The sequence below is a fragment of the Physella acuta genome, unplaced genomic scaffold (genome assembly GCF_028476545.2).
Source record: "Physella acuta isolate Inbredline_101_S28 unplaced genomic scaffold, ASM2847654v3 ptg001101l, whole genome shotgun sequence".
Classification (NCBI taxonomy): domain Eukaryota; kingdom Metazoa; phylum Mollusca; class Gastropoda; family Physidae; genus Physella; species Physella acuta.
The window spans coordinates 116,204-133,180 of NW_026732618.1; the positions used below are offsets into that span (position 1 = coordinate 116,204).

The window sequence follows — 16,977 nt, forward strand, 5'->3', positions numbered from 1 at the left end:
CTAGACACTCACTGTATCTCTTATGTAGTGGGGTTTTTTATCTCACTCTCACAATATAAATCTGACTCTAGATCTAGTTACTTGACATGTGGTGAATGTTCACTGTTATTAATCTGCATCAATATTCAATCAATATCATCAGGCATATTTTTTTAGCCGCATAATCATCATGTTGTATAGTAATGTATAGTAAATAGTAATGTATAGTAATATATATATATGTATAGTATAGTGTATTATACTGTCAGTGTATTATTTATAGTGTATATATAGGCCCTATAGTATTATTATATATATATTATATAGTAATAGTATAGAGACTATAGACTCAGTATAGAATGAGGCCTTTAGTAAAGTATTAATTAGGCTAACTGTAAAAAAATAAAAATAGGTCTTTAGTCTTCTGCTAGGGCTAGATCTAGAATTTAATCTAGAAGTATTTTTTTTGGACATAGGTCATAGGAGGCCTAGATATCTTCAGTGTTTCTTCCAGACTTTTTTCTCCGGGGGGGGCACTTGAAATCTTCGGGGGGGCGGTAAACTTTCTTCGGGGGGGCGGACACTGTTAAAAGTATATATTTTCTATATAAATTATATAAATTTCATTTCGTTCGGGGGGGCGGTAAAATTTTTTCGGGGGGGCAAAGCCCCCCCGAAGAGATGCCTGGAAGAAACTCTGAATATCTTAGACTTAGATACTGGTCTAGTAACTAGGCCTAGGACTATATCTTTTAATTTTTTAAATATTAATTATAAATAATAGGCCTTATTAATATTTAGCTATAGAGATCTATATATTTTATAAATTATAGGGCAGAGGCCTAATAAAATAAAGTTTCTCTTTCGACCCAGCAAATTTTCAAATAGCAAGCTGGTAGATGAAGTAGAGCGTTTCTTGGCGTAAGTCTCTAGTCTGATTTATTAAGTCACATTACTCATCAGAGCTATGGGATGGAGTGGCCTAGCAGTAGAGAGCTGGATTGCTAACCTGTAAGTCTCGAGTTTGAATCCGGGTTCAAGTCAGTAGACCTTCCCTGAGTCCACCCAACTCTGATGGGTACCTTACTTACGTAAGGGTAAGTAGGCAGCTGGGTATTGTGCTGACCACATTATCCCTTCATATGCCGAGGTGAGAGAAATAAGCGAACTCTACTTCACTTGCCCTGTAGACCATCAGGTTTGAAAGGGAACTTTACTTACTACTCATCAGAGCTGGTGGACAAAGGGACGTCCTACAAGTCTGAACTGAGATCCTAACTTGAGTCTGCCTCTGTTACCACCATCTGTTTTTAATATAACACTGATAGAAAATTCTTAAAACATTTTAAAACTGTTACAAGTACTATGAATTCTTGAACTAAATGGTACATTACATTTCAGATTGGAAATAGGAGCTGATTGCTGGTGTAAGAAGAAATTTAAAGAGAAAAAATTTTCCCATTTGCAGAAATGTATTAAAAATATATTTAAAAAACCATGAGGTCTTTCTTAAAGTTTCGACTTCTGTTATGGAAGAATTTTTTAACACAGAGAGGAAAACCAATAGTAACGTTGTTGGAGCTCGGATTACCAACTCTGTTCTCTGTAGTTCTGATGGTGCTTCGGCTGTCTGTGGAAAATACCCCACACCCTTTCCCAACATACTGGAGTGTCTGCGAGTATCAAACTTTACGAATAAATCTTACTGAAAAAATACTGGCCTACACTCCTTATAATGAGGCTACAAAGCGGATAATGGACAGGGCTAATAAAACATTAGGCATACCCATAGGTAAGTAAACTGTACATATATTTTATATTTCCATATTATGTATCATTCACTGAGCCTCATTTTCAATCATGTCATCTGTTGTTGAATTATGGCTACAACAGGGAAGGTAGATCCCCTCGCTGTTACAGTGTTGCTCTCTGTCTTTAGAAGCATCTCTGTTATGCATAACTACTTGTTCATAATCATTCATTTGTGGTGGCTGTTATCCTTTGCTAAGAAAATCCTGTCCTAAATTTATTTTCATCTTGATTTCCCATTAACCTCCCTATTACCAGTAACTTCAGTGGTGTGACATAACTACAGTTCTGTGTCTATTCAGATCCATGTCGCTCACATAGTTGGTAGCATCACAAGGTGGGGATGCAGTCTTCATCAGGTGCCACCTTTTAATTGGGTCACAGCAAATAAAAAAGGGATAGAGTGTCCTGGATGTAGAGGGCTAGACTGCTAACTCGTCTAAGAGTTCAAATCCTAAGTCAGTAGAATTTCTCTGAGTCCACCCAGCTTTGATGGGTACCTACCTTATGTTAGGGAAAGTAAAGTAAAGGCTACTGGGTATAGTGCTGACAACACTACCCTTTCATATGTCAAGGTCACAGAAACAAGTGAACTCTACTTCACTTCACTTCCCTCATAGACCATCAGGTTTGAAAGGGAACTTTTTTTTTACATCAAATAAAAGAATTGCTAAAATAGTTTAATTAATATAATGTGTGGGGGTGACAGTACACCAAAGCGAATTTACAAAAATGTTGGGATGGGCAGGTTCACAACTTCAAAGAGTATTGCTGATATGAATATAGTTGTCACTATACAAGTCTTTAGCCTGGCTGTAAACTTTAATTCTGATGGTCACTGTGTAAAAGTTTAGGAACATGAAGAGACATTAGATAGCTGCTTATACAGATGAAACCCAAGGTCTCGTGTTTTACATGACATACAATAACCTTTATTTCTGTTCCACCTTTCCATCCAGCTGAAGAATTTCTCTTTACCGTAAGAGCTTAACGATGCCATGCCAGTACAAACATTTTATAAATAAATGTCAAAACAGGTTGTATAAGGAATGTTTTCCATGTAAACAAAGAACACTTTATTTTCAGCTCCTTTTCCAAATGAGGATGAAATGGTAAAGTTCATCACTATAGACAACAGTACAGTCAATAACTCAGATATCTATCTGGGTGGAGTAGTTTTCACCAGTGAGTTTAACCAAGTCAATGGCACAGTTGTGCCCAACAAAAATGTGGTGTACAAGATCCGCCTTAGCTATGCTGCCAGACTGGCTAAAGTTGATAAAAAACTAGCCTTCCAGAGCCATACAGCATGGTCAACCAATTTCATGTTCCCACCATACCAAATAGTTGGGCCAAGAGAAGCTGAGAGCCCATGTAATGGAGATCCTGGTGAGTATAGTATTATTTGGCAAGGTTTAGTTCAATTTTTCTGGCCATAGATTGTGCACATAATGCAGGAACCTTTGTCTCTGCAAATAATTCTATAATAATTTGTCAGCAATTAATGGTGTTGCTTACTTATGTTGTGGGGCTGAGTGGCCTTGCTGTAGAGAGCTAGATAGCTAACCTGTAAGTCTCGAGTTCGAATCCGGGTACAAGTGAGTAAACCGTCCACCCAGCTCTGATGGGTATGTAACTCACATTAGGGAAAGTAAAGGCGGCAGGGCAGGGCCTAGTGCTGACCACACTATCTCTTCATATGTAGAGGTCACAGAAACAAGTGAACTCTACTTCCTTGCCACATAGACTGTCAGATTTGGAAGATTGCTTCACTTGCCTACTTTTTTACTTATGTTAATTTAATTTTTAATAAAAACTACTTAAGACACCTTTTTTATCTATATTTTTCTCTCGACATCTGTTTAACTTTCCCTACCATGTTCAGGTTTTGCATTATTATTTATATATCTTATAATCTAAAAATAATGTGCAAAAAATTATTGAACACCAACTTGGTACTATTTACATTTATGATCAGTGTTACTGATTTTGTATTGTGCTGAGTTGTTTTATTTTTTATTTAAAAATTTTGTGTTATGATCATGATGTATAAATATCTACAGTCTACATCATCTAGCATTTTTTTAATCCCAGGATATGAAATAGAAGGATTTCTAGCCATTCAGCATGCTGTAGATGACTCACTAATGAAGGAGTTCCTGACTGATGAAGCTTTTATAAAGTACAAATCTACAAATCTGAAACTCAAGCGTCAACCATATCCTCCATACAAGCAGGATGGCTATGTGTTGGTGATCCAAGAACAATTTCCCATGGTGATCATGTTGAGTTTTCTTGTGAATGTCCTGAGTATTGTCAGGGACATTGTGTTGGAGAAGGAAAGAAAGCTAAAGGTGGGTCCACTCTACAAAATACATTTATTTTTACTCCCTGCTAGATAGACCAGCACCTTTAATTTTTGCAAAAATCTTATTATGATAATAGACAAAAAACTAGTTAAACTAAAAATCTTGTAACATGTCAATGTTTGTTAACTTTCAAGAAATTATGTTGGGTGTTGTTAAAAATGTAAGACACAAATTTATTTCCATATCTTGGAGAGTAGGTAACACAAATATGAAAATGTGTTTCCAAATGCAGGAGAGTATGAAGATGATGGGAATCAACAACTGGCTGCACTGGGTGGCTTGGTTTACTAAACACATCCTGTTTCTGCTCATCTCCATCTCAATCATGACCTTGTTCTACTGTGTTGTGTTGGCTCCAGATAAAGGAGCTGTCATCGCAGAGACCAACCCATTCATTGTTTTTATCTACCTTTTATGCTTTGCCATAGCCACAATCACATATTGCTTTGCCATCAGCATCTTCTTTGTAAAAGGTGAGTACAGTTAATTTTAAGAAAAAAAAACACCTTAGGGCTTTCTTGAAATTAACACAGAAAAATAAATAGGAAAACCAATATTACAAGTTTCTCATAACTATCATTAAAGTGCAATTATTTTCAATATTTGTGGTTTTAAGAAATACATGATGTTTGCAATGTCACATTTCTATTACCTCACCTCCCAACACAAAAGTCAAAACCCTTCACATACATGCCTATCATCACTTTTGGACAAATCTAGTCAGTAAAAAAAAATTATAAAAATTGTGTGTTGTCAAAAATGTATAATAAGTATATTCCATTAAATTAGCATTTTTTTTTTAAATAATAGTTTATTGCAAAGGTTTACTTCATTTCTATTTCAGCCAACACTGGAGCAGCCATAGCAGGGATCATGTATTTTTGCATGTACATCCCATATTTTTTCTTGCAACAAAGATACACAACTCTAAGTTTTGTTGCCAAGCTGGTTTCCTGTCTGGACTTTCAGGTGGCCATGGCATATGGTGGTACATTGCTGGGCATGTTTGAGGGAGTGGGTGAGTCAAGATTCATGTCATTAGAGGGGGGGGGGGGGGGTGGCTGTGGCATATGGTGGTACATTGCTGGGCATGTTTGAGGGAGTGGGTGAGTCAAGATTCATGTCATTAGATAGAGTGGGGGTAGCTGTGGCATATGGTGGTACATTGCGGGGCATGTTTGAGGTAGTGGGTGAGTCAAGATTCATGTCATTAGATAGAGGGGGGGGGTAGCTGTGTCATATGGTGGTACATTGCTGGGCATGTTTGAGGTAGTGGGTGAGTCAAGATTCATATCATTAGATAGAGGGGGGGTACCTGTGTCGTATGGTGGTACATTGCTGGGCATGTTTGAGGGAGTGGGTGAGTCAAGATTCATATCATTAGATAGAGTGGGGGTAGCTGTGGCATATGGTGGTACATTGCTGGGCATGTTTGAGGTAGTGGGTGAGTCAAGATTCATATCATTAGATAGAGTGGGGGTAGCTGTGGCATATGGTGGTACATTGCTGGGCATGTTTGAGGGAGTGGGTGAGTCAAGATTCATATCATTAGATAGAGTGGGGGTAGCTGTGGCATATGGTGGTACATTGCTGGGCATGTTTGAGGGAGTGGGTGAGTCAAGATTCATATCATTAGATAGAGTGGGGGTAGCTGTGGCATATGGTGGTACATTGCGGGGCATGTTTGAGGTAGTGGGTGAGTCAAGATTCATATCATTAGATAGAGTGGGGGTAGCTGTGGCATATGGTGGTACATTGCTGGGCATGTTTGAGGGAGTGGGTGAGTCAAGATTCATATCATTAGATAGAGTGGGGGTAGCTGTGGCATATGGTGGTACATTGCTGGGCATGTTTGAGGGAGTGGGTGAGTCAAGATTCATATCATTAGATAGAGTGGGGGTAGCTGTGGCATATGGTGGTACATTGCGGGGCATGTTTGAGGTAGTGGGTGAGTCAAGATTCATATCATTAGATAGAGGGGGGTAGCTGTGGCATATGGTGGTACATTGCGGGGCATGTTTGAGGTAGTGGGTGAGTCAAGATTCATATCATTAGATAGAGGGGGGTAGCTGTGGCATATGGTGGTACATTGCGGGGCATGTTTGAGGGAGTGGGTGAGTCAAGATTCATATCATTAGATAGAGGGGGGGTACCTGTGTCGTATGGTGGTACATTGCTGGGCATGTTTGAGGGAGTGGGTGAGTCAAGGTTCATGTCATTAGATAAAGGGGGGAGGGTGGTATTATATGTTGTGGGATCGTAGAGGTGTAAAGCAACTTTTTTTAGGCTTGGGTTGTATTTTTAAGCTTGATTATCATATAGGCTATTAATATTGTTATTATATTAATGTTTTTAAATACTGCCTTTAGAGAATTTGCTCACTTGATGTTGTTGTATTTTAATCCACGTATTAACTATAATACTTGCAGGCTCAGGGATTCAGTTGTCAACACTTAACTCTGGTGTGTCTGTGGATGATGACTTCTCAATGATGTTTGTGCTCATCATGTTGATTGTAGACTCAGTCATTCACTGTCTGATTGCCTGGTACATTGAAGCTGTTTTCCCTGGGGACTATGGTGTCCCTCAACCTTGGTATTTCCCAGTTTTGGTAGGGTTTTTTTTATCATATCCCTTGCATAGGACTGGAGATAGTTTTCTGATTGTTAACATTATAGCGGAAGTTTATTTTAAGTAGAATTACATAATTTTCTGTACATCAAAATAGTTGTGCAGTTTAGCAAATCATATGATATACATGTATTAACCCTTGAATAAATTTTGTAACAGAGAAGCTACTGGGGATGTTGTCATTCTCCCTCAGACTATATTGGGCTTGATGATGGGACCCATGGAGAACAGGATCCATCTATGTTTGAGAAAGAACCAAACGAGAATGCTGGGATTAAGATTAGGAGTCTCCGCAAGGTATATTATTATAAAGTTTAAAATATTAAATATATTTATTTAAACCACCAATGTCAAGCAACATCACCAGACAGGCACTGGACTGGAATCCCTGAGGAAAGTGGGTAAGCCAAAACATACACGGAAAAAAGTCATTTAAGCAGAAGCAGTCAGAATGACATGGGCCAAATTTGGAGGAGTCGCCCAGAACAGAGAACGATGGAGAGCTGTAGTAGCGACCCTATGCTCCCCAAGGGGTCCACAGGAATGATGATGATGACTATTGCCCTGTGTAAATTGTCTTGCCTCTATTATCTTGCAATGACCTTCTAAGTTTAATCAATTTGTAATCATATCTCACAGGTACATAAACCTGTCCTGTTATAGCACTTGTCCACCTTGAATATTTTAAAAATTCTAAAGACCAAATTTTGAAAAATCTGTCTTTTATAATATCCTGTCCAACTTTCTCAAGAACACGAACTCTGGACTACCTCTCATCCTTCTCATACATACTCCTTACAAGCAGTAACCGTTTTAAAATATTGTAACTACACTCACTCATAGCTTTTTTACCCTAGTTACAAGAATGGTTATAATGTAAGTTCTCCATTTCAATTAAATATTTTATTAAATCTCCCTTTGGAGAGATGCCTGATTGAGACAGGTTTGTTTCAGGTGTATGGCAGTGGTAAGAAGAAAAAAGTTGCTGTCGCTGGGATGACGTTAAATATGTATGAAGGGCAGATAACTGTGTTGCTGGGTCACAATGGTGCTGGCAAAACTACTACAATGTCTATGCTCACCGGTAAGTTGGTTATAATTGTCTAAAAGGTATATTATTTCCTTTTATGAACTTATGGATTTAGTGTATTCTTCAAATAAAACAGCATTTTTAAAAAATGTACTGTGTAAATAATGTGTTAACTTGCAGGTTTCTACCCACCAACCAGTGGCACAGCTCTCATCAATGGATTTGATATCCGTCGGGAGATCAGTGAGGTCCGCAGCAGCCTTGGCCTTTGTCCCCAACATGACATTTTGTTTGATAACCTCACAGTGGAGGAGCATATGATTTTCTTTGGTTTGGTATGTCAGGACAAAACTAAACTTTTTAGTAGAAGAGCTATTCACAGTCATATTAGAAATACAATGTACAAACCAACAAGCGCCTATTAGATACAAATGTATTGTTTTTATATCAGCTTAAAGGTGTGCCCAGGAACCAGATAATGCCACAGTGCTCAGAGATGTTGAAAGACATGGAACTTTTCCCCAAACTTAAGGCCATGTCAAAAACCTTGTCTGGTGGGATGAAGAGGAAACTTTCTGTTTGTATTGCACTCATTGGAAACTCAAAGGTAGCTGCAAAAGTTGCTTTCTAAGTTAAATCATGTTTAAGCATTACTTTCTTCTTAATTTAATTTAACACAAGAGAATCAATGCTGTTATTATGGTATGGTTTAGTTATTTTCAAACCTCTTATATATAATTTGTATTAAGTAAGTCAAGATAAGATTGCAATAAGTTGATCAAGCTTATTCCAACAAAATATTTTTTGCTGTTATAATTCCAGGTTGTATTTTTGGATGAACCTTCTTCTGGCCTTGACCCTAATGCTAGGCGCAACATATGGACAGTGTTACAAAAAAATCGAGCTGGCAGGACTATGGTACTCAGTACTCACTTCATGGATGAAGCTGATTTGCTTGGTGACAGGATTGCCATCATGGCAGATGGGATTGTCAAGTGCTGTGGGAGTTCTCTTTTCTTGAAAAAGAAATATGGTGGGTTTTTTTTTATTAAATATTACATGCTTAATTGTATTTGTTTTTTCTCATTGCCAAATTAAGTCTATGAGATAAAATGAAAAATTCGAAAGCAAATACAATTACATTTTATTTAAATATTAAATAACTCAAGCATTATTTTAAGAAGAATCAAATTTTGTCACTCCCATAACATATTAATGTATTTATTCAGTATGCCTACTTATTTATTATTTTCAACATAAATTTAAAAATGTATGTTATTTCACCAGAGGCAGTTCAGTTTGTTCTAATTTCACATATTTTATTGCAATTTTTTGTTTTAAATTTATTCATAACGAAGTGTAAAAAAAAATTTCCCACTTTTTGTTATGTAGAAATTTATTATTACTGGCTTCTGTGAATCTCTTTTAAAATGTCTTTGATTCATTTTGGTGCTATTTTTTTTTTCAGTTTTCCTTGTCTTTTATCATTCAATCTTGCATTATGTTTATCCGTGTTTATCAAAGCTGTGATGTTTATGTCACCAGGAGCTGGCTACCATATGGTAGTGGTCAAGGAACCCACCTGTGATGTGAACAATGTTGTATCTGTGGTCAAGCAGCACATACCAACAGCTGAGTTAGAGAGCAACGTAGGAGCAGAACTCAGCTTTATACTCCCCCAAGACTGTGTGGAGAACTTTGAGGCACTTTTTGCAAATTTAGAACAGAGACAGAGGGAGCTGGGCATCAGCAGCTTTGGTGCCTCAGTCACCACAATGGAAGAGGTCTTTTTAAAGTAAGGATTTTTAGAATTTTTTAAAGTCTATTTCTGTAGCCATAGCATTTATTTAAATTTTTTTCCTAATCATCAAAGTAACACTTTAAATTTAAATAGAAATTATTTTGCCTGTACTTTTATCTATGTAAAAAAAATTTTATCTATATATTTGTTTTATAAGAAACATAATGTAAATAATAGTTGTATAAAATATGCATAATAAAATATTTAAGGCTTTTGTGGTCTATAATGGGTTAATTCTAAATGACACTGTCCAGTCTGTGCCTCATTGCTGTCTTGTTACAATTAATTTTATAGAGTGGGGGACTCCGCTGGCAGCAATGGTAAAGAAAGACTAATACAGGTCAATGATAAAAGAAAGCCCAATCCATCAGCTACTAGTGAATGCTCAGCCCCAGGTAATGGGATCCATATAACAATCAGGAACAAGGCATTTAGCAAAAATGGGAACCTTGAGCACTTCATCAGTGAGAGAAATAAAGGCGAGCCAGCCAATGCAACAATTGATCTGTCGCTAAGTAATTTCATTTATTATATACCTCTGAGTAAAATTGTATTTTTTAGTTTAAAATCAATACAGACTCAAAACAGTTATGATTATAATGATTTGTCTTCTTTTTTATATCTTTACTCTTTGGTTAAACAAAGCCCCCTTAACATCAACCTTATTTATTCACATTATTTTATTGTATGTTTCTGAAAGCTTTTAAAGTAATGTTTAAGCAATCAGTGTGTCCTCCTATTGTATGGCTGTATTGAATAAATGCTTTGTTATCCTGTAAATTCTTTTAAAATATTTTAATCCAAGCCAACTATATTTCAGCTTTAAGCCGCAGGCTAGAAAAAAACACAGGCATGAAGTTGTTTTTGCAGCAGTTTGTGGCAATGTTCATGAAACGTGCCATCCACACATTTCGCAACAAACTCGTCACCATCAGCCAGCTTGTGATTCCTCTCTTCTTCACCGTCATGGGCTTAAGTGCACTGAAAGTTCTCCCATCTTTAACGGACATGCCTCTTCTGCGGCTTGTCCCAGATGAGTTTGGAGAAAACTACATTCCTTACAGCACAGATTTGTTTGGGGAAGACATGGCTCAAACATTTGCCCACCAGTTTATGCCAAATTCACCTTCCATACCAGTGGACATTTCTAAACAAATTACTCCTCCCCAGAGTAGTTTGTACATTACAGATTACCTTGTACAGAAAGGGAAGGAAGGGATTGGAATCTACAACCTGAGGTACAATCTTGCCCAGGAGTTCTCCCTGGCTTCAGTGACATCTTATTTCAACAACCAAGGGTACCACACCATTGCCATTTCTCTGGCGGCAATGTTTAATGGCCTTGTCAAATATTTCACCAACAGTTCTGATTACAACATTGAGACCGCCAACCACCCTCTGCCCCGGCTCACAGCAAATAAGGTGAATAACCATCATCTCATACTTAATACAATATTCTTGTTAGTTATCACACAAAAAAAACTTATTATCACATGTAGAAGTGTCTAACCTTAAACAGCAGTGCTAGTATTTTTATAGAATTACAGTAATGTTTTTAACCCTTACTACAAAAAAAAAATTGTGTTTCAGCTGAACACTTTTTTAAGACACTGCTGAGTCTTTTTATTTTATCTATGGAAGAAATCTATTTGGGACAGAGTCTGTCGATCTATCCAATAGACATATTACAATATATAATGTAAATAAAAATTTACTTGTACAATTGTATAATTTGAGATAAGCTTCCACATCTACCAACCTTTTCAATTTAATTAAGAACCAACGATTTAAATCATGATTAGAGTTTATCATGGTACAGTTTTGTGTTTTAAAAGATTGTGTTATTTTCATCATTTTTATACATATATAAAAGTGGACTAATACAATTTTTTTAAAAGACATTTAAAAAAAATAGACATTAATTGTTACAGTACTAATTTTAATAAACTTTACAAGCATTCATAAAATATTTCTAATTTAATTACAGGCTCAAGATGAAGCCAGTGGAAAAGATTTCACAGCATTCACAGTTAGTTTTAACATAGGCTTTGGGATGGCTTTCTTAGCCAGCAGCTTTGTTGTGTTCCTTGTGAGAGAAAGCACAGTGAAGGCCAAGCACATTCAGTTTGTCAGTGGTGTTCACCCAGTCAACTTTTGGGTGTCAACCTTCTGCTGGGACCTCATCAACTACTTCATCCCTTGCCTGTTAATCATTGCATCTTACTTTGCCTTTTCTGTAAAAAACTTTACTGAGGATCTGCATTGGCTTCAGTTGATATTAATTTTTCTTTTATACGGCTGGGCCATGTTGCCTTTCATGTATTTCTTTTCATTTGCCTTTACTGTACCAGCTACAGCTTATGTATGGATTACCATGTTCAATATTCTCACTGGTAAGTTTTATTTCTGTCTTCATCTTATTTTATTAAGTACTATTTTCACAACAAATTCAATATTGATCTTGTGGCCTTTACAAGATGAGAACCACAGTTATTTCTTTTAAAAACAATAGTTATCATTTCCATAAAGACACAATAGGCTTATTAATATAATTTACTTAAAATAAAATAAAAAACGAGTTAATAATTTAAAAATAATGCCTGAAAGGCAAAATAGCTTGAAGTATTTTATGCATTTAAACTTGCACTAAACGTTTAATTAGTATAGATATATCCTACACATGCAAAATAAATGAATTTTTCGCATGCTTGTTTCAGGTGTAGCTACCCTTGTTCTTGTTGGTATTCTAGCTGTTCCTCAGATAGGCATGATCAAAATTGCATTAGTTCTAGAGTGGATTTTCTTGGTTGTGTTCCCAAATTTCTGCTTATCACAAGGACTGTTGCAAGTTTATCAAAACTATCAGAATTTGGACATTTGTAGGCCTGTCTATGAACGAAATAATGGTACCTATTGTGACTCTGACTCTGTTGTGTTCAACATATGCTGCCCAGGTAAGATGAAAATAAAAAAATTTAAATAGAAAATAAAAATTTTAAACTAAATACAAATATTTAATAAATAAAATATACTAAGCATCAAAATATTTGAAAACTTTGGAATTGTCTAAAATTGTATACAAATATTATAAAAATATATTAAACGGTGATTTTACCTTGCATTCATTAACTTGAAAATTACTACAAAAGCTTTCTTGTTCATTAACAATTTCTTTTTAACTTTCAGAGCATTGCGGTGATACTTGTCTTTATTACAACCAAAACTATTTAGGTTGGGAAAAAAGCGGCGTTGGTCGAATGTTGGTTTTTCTTGTTATCCAAGGCTGTGTCATGTGGACTTTGATCTTTCTCTCAGAGTATGGAATCCTACAGAAGGTAAAACAAATACTTTCTTCAACATCGCCTAGTAGCTAAAGGGTTTTAATTAGAGAATTGTTTTGTTTTTAAATGTGCTTGTTTCACTCAATTTTCAAAGGATTATTTTTAGCTTCAGTACATGATGTCTTCAAGTCAACAAGCTATCAATGTGTCATCAAAGAACTACACCTCACAAATGAGCAGAGACAGTGTTGTACAAGAAGATGAAGATGTAGCTAAAGAAAGAGAAAGAATTGACAGCACTCCCCAATCTACTCTAATCAGGTGGGTTGGGTTTATTGTATTCTGTTTAGTGTGGTGCAGTCTTCATAATGTGCTGGCCAGTATCTTAGAATACTCAGTAGTTGTTTCACATCTAACATTTATATTAAAATATCATTAGCCATGAAGCCGTCTTTACTTTTTGGACACTATTTTCTGAAATATTAAGTGTGTTAGTTGTAAAAATCTAATAGATAAATAGATTTAGTATGTTTTAATTACTGATGATTTTGTGAAAAAACGTTTTGACCAACAGTGTATGATGTTGATCATTGTTTTACAGATCAGATAAACTTGTGCTAAAAAATCTGACAAAGTATTATGATGACTTCCGGGCAGTGGATCATCTGAGTGTAGGAATACCAGCTGGGGAGTGCTTTGGTCTTCTTGGAATAAATGGAGCAGGAAAATCTAGTACCTTTATGATGTTAACAGGAGACACTTCAATTAGTAGTGGGGAAGCTTTCTTAGACACTTATAGTCTTAAAACACAGAAAGAATTGGTAAGCTTCTGTAGTTACATAACTAGTACATATTTTTAGTTTGTTTCATATTCATTGTATCTGACAGCTTAATAGTAAATTTTCTTTATCACTCTTACTAAGTACAATTATAAATAAGTATTAAATATGTAAGTTAAATTATATGTGTTATTGTTAATAACATTTTGTAAATTTGAAAACAGGCTCGTAAGCGCTTAGGATATTGTCCTCAATTTGATGCATTGATTGGTCAGCTGACAGGCAAGGAAATTTTGACCTTATTTGCATGTCTGCGTGGGATTAAAGAACAAGATATACCTGAAGCTGTCAGCAGTCTGATGAATGCTATGACACTGACCCAGTATGCAGACAAGCAGTGTGACACCTACAGGTACTTGTTCATTCAACATGTAGTGTTTACTTATATCTGGTTTCTTGCATGACTTTACTGGCATGTCCAGTGTAATGAATCAACAATTGTATGATGTTACAGTGGTGGCAACAAAAGAAAGCTGAGCACAGCCATAGCTTTGATAGGAGACCCAGATGTTGTTTTCCTTGATGAGCCAACCACTGGGATGGATCCTGTTGCCAGGAGAATGTTGTGGGATGTTCTATCTAAAGTTCGGGACAGCGGGAGAACTTTAGTACTCACCTCGCATAGGTAGGAATGTTTATATTTTCTGAGACAATATACACTTAATTCCCTACTAACGCCCTACTTCCTGTGATTATTATTTTTAAAGGGGCTACCCAGATTTGTTTAAGACATTTTTTTTAAATTCTCATTCTATTGTTTTCTAAATATTAATTTTTTAAATATTTAAAAATTTCTTTATTAAATTTTCACAGCATGGAAGAATGTGAAGCTCTATGCACGCGATTAGCCATCATGGTAAATGGGAAGTTCAAATGTCTGGGCAGCATACAACACCTGAAGAACAAATTTGGAGAAGGCTACACATTTACTGCCAAAGTGGCCTACCCTCCAGATGGGGGCCCACCCAACATGGCCCCACTGATGGAGTTTATAAACAGCACCTTTCCTAGAAGTAAACTGACAGACATTCATGAGAACATGATCAACTACCACATCACTGACACCCAGTTGACCTGGTCTCAGATGTTTGGGGAGATGGAGAGGGCCAGAGAAAGACTTGGCATAGAAGATTACCTGGTCAGTCAGACCTCACTGGAACAAGTTTTTATTTACTTTGCTCGCTTGCAAGAGGGTCAAGACAATGTGAAAAGAAAAAGACAGGGATGCTGCAGTTGTTGTTTTCCATGCATTAGCCATCATGATGTAGATGAGCCTGAACAGAGGACCAGACTTTGATGTTGTTTTCTTTTTTTCTAAATCTTATAGCAAAACTGTTATCTAATTTCTAGAACAGGTTGGTTAATCTTTGAAGACATTCTGAAAACGAGCTTGCATTAATGTTTTCTTACGGAGCCTAATATATATTACTTGATTTAAATTGTATATGATATGCATATATTGAGCATAAACATTCCATTGTTGTAGCTCTTTGATCTCAAGATCATCATGAAAGTTTTCAAGATACTTGCTTTAGTCAATGATACTTAGCATTGACTTGTGTTTGAATTTTAATTTGTTTAGCCACCAGCTCTCCAATAAATTTGGAACCAAAAGTCACAACATCCAAAGTGTAGAAATCATATTTAGATCTATCAATGAAGTAGTTTTACTTGTATTGCTGCCTGAATTTATGGAATATTTGTTTTATTGTTATTTATTACTGATTGTTACCTCAAACTGTGATCATTCATGTTATCATTATAAAAAAAAATTCAAAAAAATATTTAGAACTGCACATTTTCTATTTGTAATTTCTTTTCTCCTCTGCAAGTGTATGTTTAGTGTATTTTTTATAATTCATGTGTAAATATATAGATATTTATACATTATCACACTATATTATGTGAAAAATACTACCTTGAATATATACACACATTCTACATGTGTATACATACTGTATATGTATTTATTTATGTGTGTATACATATGTACTGATGTATGTATATTCTTATACATTGAGTATGTTTTGTAATATTTATTTACTAACTCATTAATTAATTAATTTTTTTATTTAACCTATACACAAACCAACAAAGGAATGATTCTTTCACTTATCAGTGTTTGTTTATTTCTAATGATAGACACAAAACAAAAATTTTATTGCTTATCATTAGAAAGATTTTGCTTTTTATTTGTATAATTTAAACTTATTTAAGTACAGTTTTCTTTGATAATAGAAAAAAGAAACCATGTAATATTATTAGATTAGTTTTATTGGTATAGTTACTTAATATTTTTATTGTTTTTACATAATCCGATATTAGTTATATGGGATATTTGAAGCAATACTCACTTGTTCTTTCCATTTATTTTGTTGTTGTTTTTTTTTTAGAGGTATACATTTTACAGTTTGATTTTTCCTTTAAAGGAGAAACACATTTAATTGTTTCATTATTTGTTCTAAAAATAAAATGACTATTTTCTAATGCCAAAATGGTTTTGTTTTTAACTTGGTAGCTGCTTACAAAATGAGTTGGGTTCTATTATATTTAAATAGAAAAAAACGTTATACTTATACAGAGGTGCAGTTAAGGGAAGGAAGGTGGGCGTCAAATAGGGTAGGAAAAAAATTTATACTGCAGAGTCGAGTTAAAGAAAATAGACATGGCTGTACCGTGTGTCGACACTAAGGTGCATTCTTCAGTTACATATGGAGTGTAGGCCTAAATCATTGTTGGGATAGTTCAATCACATTTTTCAGGGAACTATTTGTGTTTGACAGTTGCTTCCTCTTTAGCCATATATATATAATTATATATATATATATATATATATATAGGCCTACACTTGTGGATGGCAAAAGCACTAATATTGTAAATGCCATATAATTTCATTGGAATTTTGTTTTGAACAGGCTGGTTGTCTAGATATAAGTAAACTGATACAATTTTCTTAAGTTCTATGATTGGACCAATTAAAATTTAATTGTCTTTGTGTTCCTGCTGCCGGTGTCAAATAGCGAGTGTTTAGGATATAAAAATTTTCATTTAACAGCAAGTCGAATTTGTTGTCTTGTGTGATGTTACGGTCACTGTCCTTGAATGACCTCCAAAAGTTCAAGAACAGTTCAACTTATGCAAGGCCAAAGCTATTAGAACATTGCCGCTTGATTTCCCGGTTGTTTTAGCATTGTTAGTCATTGGTAGAATTTAAAAAGTTCCTGTACTTGTTTACCTT

At 35.4% G+C, this 16,977-nt stretch overlaps 1 protein-coding gene across 1 annotated transcript; it reads left to right on the forward strand.

The window, feature by feature from the left end:
- Positions 1-775: 775 nt before the first annotated feature.
- Positions 776-16,200, forward strand: LOC131955772 (phospholipid-transporting ATPase ABCA3). The gene is made up of 23 exons (XM_059320027.1): positions 776-990; positions 1,381-1,771; positions 2,875-3,177; positions 3,883-4,142; positions 4,390-4,630; positions 5,002-5,175; positions 6,587-6,768; positions 6,948-7,085; positions 7,743-7,872; positions 7,999-8,153; positions 8,270-8,425; positions 8,641-8,851; positions 9,364-9,613; positions 9,914-10,134; positions 10,440-11,041; positions 11,607-12,012; positions 12,337-12,573; positions 12,806-12,954; positions 13,067-13,221; positions 13,502-13,721; positions 13,904-14,091; positions 14,194-14,364; positions 14,553-16,200. Exons 2-23 carry the CDS (start codon positions 1,477-1,479, stop codon positions 15,034-15,036), a joined length of 5,328 nt encoding a protein of 1,775 aa, XP_059176010.1. The 5' UTR covers positions 776-990; positions 1,381-1,476; the 3' UTR covers positions 15,037-16,200.
- Positions 16,201-16,977: the final 777 nt, after the last annotated feature.

What these genes read in the sequence shown, in the direction of transcription:
- LOC131955772 (XM_059320027.1), top strand. Translation starts at nt 1,477, where the DNA reads ATGAGGTCTTTCTTAAAGTTTCGACTTCTGTTATGGAAGAATTTTTTA. An exon ending in ATATGATTTTCTTTGGTTTG is followed by an intron (nt 8,154 to 8,269) that starts GTATGTCAGGAC and finishes TTTTTATATCAG; the next exon opens with CTTAAAGGTGTGCCCAGGAA. An exon ending in TTAAAACACAGAAAGAATTG is followed by an intron (nt 13,722 to 13,903) that starts GTAAGCTTCTGT and finishes ATTTGAAAACAG; the next exon opens with GCTCGTAAGCGCTTAGGATA.